This window comes from Fusarium keratoplasticum, chromosome 3 (assembly GCF_025433545.1).
Source record: "Fusarium keratoplasticum isolate Fu6.1 chromosome 3, whole genome shotgun sequence".
NCBI classification, from domain to species: Eukaryota; Fungi; Ascomycota; class Sordariomycetes; order Hypocreales; family Nectriaceae; genus Fusarium; species Fusarium keratoplasticum.
Window position 1 is genome coordinate 5838928 of NC_070531.1, and position 7623 is coordinate 5846550.

The 7623-nt window shown below is 48.5% G+C and overlaps 1 protein-coding gene across 1 annotated transcript; it reads right to left on the minus strand.

The window, feature by feature from the left end:
• Positions 1-465: 465 nt before the first annotated feature.
• On the minus strand, positions 466-2074 carry NCS57_00510400 (RNA-dependent RNA polymerase; the record flags this gene model as incomplete). The annotated part of the gene is made up of 2 exons (XM_053055042.1): positions 466-1949; positions 2032-2074. 2 exons carry the CDS (start codon positions 2072-2074, stop codon positions 466-468), a joined length of 1527 nt encoding a protein of 508 aa, XP_052917202.1.
• Positions 2075-7623: the final 5549 nt, after the last annotated feature.

Here is a 7623-nt window from a genome sequence, read left to right on the forward strand (position 1 = left end):
ACGTACAAAGGTGTCCGGAGCTTGACAATATGCGACATGGAGTGAGTGTCGCTGCGTGCCAACCAAGAGCTTGGCGAGGCTGAAGACCCTCTCACACTTGCACGCCGTCGAAGGAATAGATAGGAGATCGTACGCCATCCTCGCAAGCCGTGGAAAGTTCTTCTCTCTCTGCCGCCACCACTCGAAAGGATCTTCAGTCGCCTCGTCTTCGTAGATAGGTTCCAAACGCGGTGCTTCCGGCCGTGGCGGATCCCGTGTTCAGGGTCGAGGCTGGCTGGCTATCTCGGTAACTGCTTCTGAGAGGGCGGTCACCGAAGAGGTATCGTCAATATCGGACGTGTTGACGGTGGTGCTCGGGGCTAACTTTTGGCCGTGCCAGCAGGATTTTTACCATCCAAGCCACCGTGGCTATGACCACCATAGGGTCCCTGCTTACCAAGCCGGTATCAAGACAAGTCAAGCCAGCTAAAAAAGCCGTCTTGATTGAGAAGATGGTAATCTTGACTTGGCTTGACTTGACTTGGCTTGTCTTGTCTTGGTTAGGCTTGTCTTGTTGAGAGCGCTGGCCAGATCTAGCATGCCGCCACCCATCTCCTTCATGATCCGCCGCCAAATGTCTTGGTTGAACACAAAGGCACTCTTCTCTTGGTCCACTAGATCACTGAGAAGCCAGCTCAGGTTGATGACAGACTCTTCACTGATGCTGTTCTTGTGGTAGGCCAGCTTTTCCTTATGGCTTGTGCAAATGCCGATAAAGGTTGGCGCAAGGTGAAACGCAAAAGCCTCTTCCAACAATCGATCCAGAAAATGCGCTTTGCCATGGCAAGAAAAAAGGTCCCCTAATTGTCGAGTATTTGGCAGGAAATACTTTCCAAACGAAGGTTTAGGCGGTACGTCAACACCCTCAAAATTGTTGACCATATCCGGATCCCAACAGATCCACGCCCTATCACCGTCGTAATCACCACCCGATAACCTTTGCGCGAGCGGTTCATCTCTTGTGCAAGGGAATATGATGATGTCTTTCAAGTGGCGGAGCTCCGGTCTGAAGACAGCCTTCACTTTCTGTATGTCGCTTGGAAGGTGCGCAGGGCAGCGGCCGACCAGTACATCCATCCCTTCTAGGTCGTGTAGCTCTCTGGTGCCATCATTGAAGCTAGATGAGAAGCAGAGGTAGACTTCATCGGCCGCTAGTACCTTTTGAAAATCAACAGCCATGAATGCATAGGTTGACTGACCAACCTTGACATTCAACTTGCCCTCGATCCGTTCCCACCGTTTTCGTTGGTGCTCGAAAACAAGCTCGTTGAGGAACTGAAGCTTCAAAGGATCGAAACCCCCGTCCACGAGGAAATTCATGATATCTGCAAAATCCTTAGGCAGTCCTCCAACGAACTCCAGGCCGCTTTGGCTTCTCTCAGATGCGGTGTAGGAGGTGTCGTGAACCCATTTTCGAAAATGGTCAGGCTGCTTCATGGCGGTCTTGGCACGTTCCAAGTCGCTCCTGAGGTGAACAGCCATATGTCGGACGATGGTTGTCCGCATCAACTCTTTATCGATTGCTCCGCCTTCCAAGATAGGGATCAATTCAAGGTTTAGGTTTGCTGGCTGCAGTTCTGATGGCGACGTCACAACATCAAGAGTGCGGTAGGCGGGATCGGACCAGTCGCATTCCCATTTTCGTTGAGAGCTGTGCGTCTCAATCCACTTCTCATCGCCCACTGATGTTGTATCCGTTATCCATAATCCCTTAGCGCTTCCTATCCTCCCTTGAATAACCGATGGGATGCTCTCTAGACCAAGAGCATTCCCCACCTCTCGCATAACCGATGGAGACAGTCTTCCTATACCATCATTCATGACAACACCTTTTGGTGATAGGATGTCAGCATGATAGTTGCGTATCTGATGCTCTGAGAGCACTATAGTTGGGGTTGCTTTGCTTAGGCCTATATGAATGTACTGTAGAATGAGTAAAAGTTGACAAATCTAGAGGGAAGTAGAATAAGGAGGAGATGGTTAGAAGCCTACCTAACTGAATGCGGTGGAAGAGCTTCATGTATGGCTTATCCATGTTCTGTTCAAACTGTAAAAGCCAGTTCAACATGTCGAATCGGCTGCATTCGCCCCTGATTGCTAACGTGGCGGTTCCGTTGACTGCATGTCTGCCATTCATAGAGGGAACGAGGCCATGTCCTCGCTCGGCAAACAGAAACACTCGTTTAGGGAAGGTCGGTGGAATGTCGCAATCCTGCAAGAAGAATGCAGCCCACTCACGATCGAGAAAATGCTGACGCGTGTGAACCAACCATGAGCCAATGATTTCTTCAGATCGTCGTCTCGGAAAGACTTTGACAGAGAGCCTGACAGCAACTGAAGCTCTATAAACCTTTCAAACCCGAACTTTCGCCGAAGCCTGGAACTGATCTCCAGCACGGGAGGCTCAAGCTCGATTTTGTGATCTCCATTCTGAGTGCCCAGACAAACTTTAGCCTTCCAAATGACTTGAAAACTGAGACTTGGGCCCTTGAGAGACATTCTCAAGCCAAGCCTGGGCACTGCATCGTTGTAGAAAAGTCTTTTCCCTGAAGTTTTGGCACACGACAAATCAAATGGAAATGTCAGAAGGACGGCAACGTGGTCGACGGTGGTGATTACTCACTACCAGATGGTGACCTAGAGCATCACCTTGACGAAGCATTCTCGCCATCCCCATATTCTTCCGAGAATCTTGTGGAGATTAATTGGAGAATTCAAGCCTGGATGAAAATCGTTGAGAGATACTCATTCCGCCATTATTCTCGTCCCCAAGATAGGCTACCAGCTTTCTTTGAATCGATATCGTATTTGGCGCCTTTCGTGGGTTGGCCAACGTCGGAATATCTGGCCGGGATGTGGAAAGCTGACGCCGCCCGATAACTTCTTTGGAAGAAGGAGAAACCTCTGAGTGTGGAAGAAAGTAACCCGGCCCAAATCTCTGGACCTTCGTGGTCTTGGGCGACATTACCGGGCGGAGTTATCTACGACTTTGGCGTACAGCTCCGTGATTCAAACGATTCGTTTAAGACTATCGAGTTTGTGGAGGAGCCTGAAACGCCACTCCGCCTTGTTACGGAAGGATATATCCAATAAGCCTACTGGAAGGGGGAGTTCTTCGGGAATCTTATGAAACGTAAGCCCTTTAGATCGGTTGAGAATAGTCTACTCGTCGAGGTAGCATGGGACGTTGAAGTACTGCCCCAGTCGGTGTGGTTGCTCAATGTGGCGCCGAACTATTAACCATGTATGGATATGGGATTGGTTTTGGTCAGGGTAGCAGAGGATCTAGATTGTTTTGCACGGCGAGGCTTCTTTAGGGCGGTGGGCTCTGGCCTGTCGGGGCTGAATGGGCGATCCTTGGATAACTAGAGCACCCCCTTACTTAGACCAACGAGAAGTGTACCGCAATATTTCCATAGTCTAGTTCGTACCGTGTTGCAGGTACTCTTATTGGTCGGACTTCGAGTAGTAGATATTACTTCTTAGGCGACCGGTCTTAGGAAAAAAAGATTGCCAATCTATTAGCTCCCTATATTACTTAAGAATTTCAATAATAGAACCGTACGCCACACCACGACGAACATCAGTAAAAGCAAAGTTCACAATTCTAAATCAAATAAGGGCAGAGTTCCGAAGCGAGAGAATACTACTAGAATTAGGAGATCCTCTAGGAGGGTCGATTTAGCCCTATCTGGAAGACATACTCGCCTACTATACGACTAGCTATCGTGGAAGGAGGCCAGCGTATTGGCGCAGCTTAGGACCGGAATGGCCCGGCTCAACGGTTATCTATATCAGTTTCGAGCTGCGCCGATAGATGAGTGCCCATGCAGACGGGCAAAAGAAACAGTAGAGCATTTTCTCTTCTGCTGCGTGAACTAGACGACACACCGCAAAGAGATGCTTCAATGTACGGACACAAAACGCGGTAACCTCTCTTTCTATCTAGGAGGAAAAGCGGCATCAGATGGACAGAAGTGGACACCAAACATAGACGCTATGCGAGCTACAGTCAAATTCGCAATCGCTACGGGTCACCTTAATCAGAGATGAACCAAATTCAGCTAACCTATCAATACTAACTAAAAACCCCTCGGACAATCAAAAGCAGGCACTGCTTCAGCCGCCGAAAATAGGAAACTGAACACTTGGAGGAATTGGGCTTCAAGTTGACTTGCTACTAACCTTCACGAGGGCCAAGAAGAAGAGCGATGACTAGTCCAAAAGAACAAGGCGGGATTCACAAGGGCTTGGCGAGATCAAGGCAAGAACTAGAGTTGTGTATGTATTTTTAGCTTCAGAACCCTTTGGGCATGGCCTACCGGGCGTAATAGACTTGTGTGTGTGTGTGTGCAGTAGGGTCAGATACAAAGGAGTAGCCCGGTGTCGTCATCGATAACCTATCCCGGATCTGCGAGAGATCGGCATTGGCAGGCTCCCAGTCATACATCAAACGGGAGCAGGATGCCGTGGCCGAACGTAGTAGCTCATGAGCTAGGCCACGGAAGTTTGACATCGACAGTTGTTGGTTGCCATCCCAGGAGAGCACCTCGCCGTCTTGGCTCCAGTGAAAGCGGAAGGTCGACCCCTGAGACCGCCAAAGAGCATTGCCATACGATAGGAGACTCAGGGACTCTCCCATGGGCGATAGCGTGCCATCGCACATATACTCTCGTCGATCCGCATTAAGTCTTCGCAGTAGCCCGTGACGCGGCCGACGCGCAATGCCACCGCAACTTCGCGAGAAACGCGTGAGCACTGCCTCGAGAAACACCAGCCGGGAGCAATATATGAGTCTCGCCAAGATGGGAGTGAACCGGTGAGGCTGGAGATATTCGTCGCCGTCAGGGGTCGATAACCCGCGCACGGCACTAAAGTAAACCAGCATCGTCGAACTTGCGACGCCGCCCTCAAAGTCTTCGGTGATCGCAAAGTAACAAAAACGTAGTACCATACAGTACCCACCTGCCGTACATACCCACCTACCGTACAGCAAAAAAAAATTTTCCCCATACAAAATGCCCAATTTCACTTATACAGTATATTGTCAAAATAAAAGATATTTTCATAAGAAAACGTCTATCATATTAAGAATTGCTTGGAATTTAATATTTTAACTTTTTTTCCATAGTGACGCTTGCGGTTTGGTCGCACGGAACTAATATAAAATGACTCAAAATGCCTCCCTTATCAACCAGCCTCCTCGCAGCTTCATCCAACATTTTCTCTTCCCCATCTTACCTTAGTCCCCTCAAATATGCCTCAATTATCTTATACGGAGAACGATGTTATCAAGGCCATACTAGATATCACGGAAAATGGCCTCTCCCAGAACCAGGCCGCCCAGAAGAACGGCGTGCCTCCGACCACCCTCTCTGACCGATTAAGAGGCCTACCGTCAAAATCAGAGGTTACCCAGCCTGCTCAGCTGCTATCTAAGTCAGAGGAGTCCAGATTAGTCACCTGGATACTTCGATAAGAGGCCCTGGGCTACGATCCTTCCCACAGTCAAGTCCGCGCCACCGTCGCTGCCTCTTGAGACAGCAGGACCGGGAAAGGCCTATCGGTGTACACTGGCTAGCCAGGTTCATCAAACGCCATGACGATATTAAAACAAAGGTGGGAAGACGCCAGGAAGCTGCAAGGTTCAATTCATTTACCCCAATGGCGGTCAATTGGTACTTTGATATCCGGGAGAGCGAATATGGCTGGATCAAACCGGAGAACACGGTTAATATTGACGAGGGCGGTATCATAGCTGGATTTGGTGAGTATTAATTATTTTTGCTACCAAACTCACTAATCCACTAAAAAATATAGGCTTAGATTCCTTGGTCATTGGCAGTAGCGATCCTAGGAGGAAGGCCTTCCTCAAGGGCTCGCAGTCCCGCACTTGGACTACCTTTATCGAAGCCGTCACCGCAGATGGTCGTCTTCTGAAGCCGGGGATTATCTTCAAAGGTAAAGAGCTTCAGCAACAATGGTTTATCGATGAGCTCCGGGGGATCGCCGACTGGTATTATATCACGTCCGACAATGGCTGGACGGACAACCATATCGCAGTCGAGTGGCTCAAGGAGGTCTATCTGCCTCAAACGCAACCGGCGGATAAGTCTAATGCAAGGCTCATCATATTAGATAGCCATAGAAGCCATGTATCTATGAGTATCTACCTATTCTAGATCGAAAATGCCGCTAACGGCGCTGACTGAAAATCCAGGATAAGTAGATGGCTACGTGCTTTTTGAACAACGTATATTACTGTTACCTGCCTACACACTGCTCTCATGGGCTGCAGCCGCTAGATAATGGCGTCTTCAATATATCCAAGGCTGCCTACCGAAAAGAACTGCAGAAACTCGCCAGCCTGACCGATTCTGCGCCGGTAGACAAGGTCAACTTCATCAAGGCCTATGCCAAGGCCAGGGAAGTGGGTATGACGAAGAAAAATATACTCTTAGGCTGGAGAGTGACTGGAAACTGGCCGATTTCACGGCGGAAAGCGCTCATATATCCTAAGATTTAGCCGGATAAGAAGGAAACGACGCCCGGGTCGGACGGCCACCGAGACGGGTAAGTCGACTCTAATAATACGCCAAAGACCAGCCGCCACATCCGAGATCTGGGGAAGAACAAGAGCCCGTCAATAAGAAGGCGCTATTCTGTGATATCGAAAGGGTTTAAAGCTCAAGAGTCAAAGATCGCCTCTCTGAGCACCAGAATAGCCAGTCTAGAGGAGGAAGTTAGCCGGTTAAGCAGAGGCAAGAAGAGGAAGGCGATACCGAATCCCAATAAAAGATTCATAACATTGGCAGAAGCTCTGGTAACTTATGAGACTATTTCCGAGGCAAACAAAGCAATTAAAGAGGCGGATGCTGTTGAGGATGTGATCGAGGCGGGAGGGATGGAAGAAGTTGAGAGTTCAAATTCGGAGGAGGAAGAATTAGCTATCATACGCACACGCGCAGGGCGTGAAGTTAAAATACTGCGAAAATATTAAAATCCACTTGATTCTAAAACGAAATTCGAAAATCATTTCACGGGTTTTATTTTTAGTGAAATTTTAACATATGATTAAAAAATAGCATTTTATATAGGGGAATTTTTTTTAGCTATACGGTAGGTGGGTACGTACGGCAGGTAAGTACTGCATGGTAGCTAGAATACAGTTACTAGAGGCCGTTCACACACGTTAGGGGAAGCAAGTCGCTCACTTATTATATACCTTAACCTAACTAAATACAAATGGTTTTTCCATAGTAATGCTTAGGGCATTTCATATATACCTCGGGAGTCTAACTGATTAGCAACATCACCGTTTTGAGTTACGGCAGAGGTCTTTTAGCCTCCCATTAAATCTGAGGATGTTTGTTTATCTGGTAATTGTCGTTATTTTCGGTATCGCCGGAAGATCAAAAAACCCGCTGCACTAGCAACTAGTAAAACTCCTACTGCCGATCCAATCGCAATGCCGGCTACAGCCCCAGCCGATAGTCCCGTGTTAGATGAAGGGGATGGGAAAGTGGAAGAGGAGGCAGGGGGGTAAGAGGAATAGGAAGAAGCAAGGGAAGAGTCCTCTCCAAA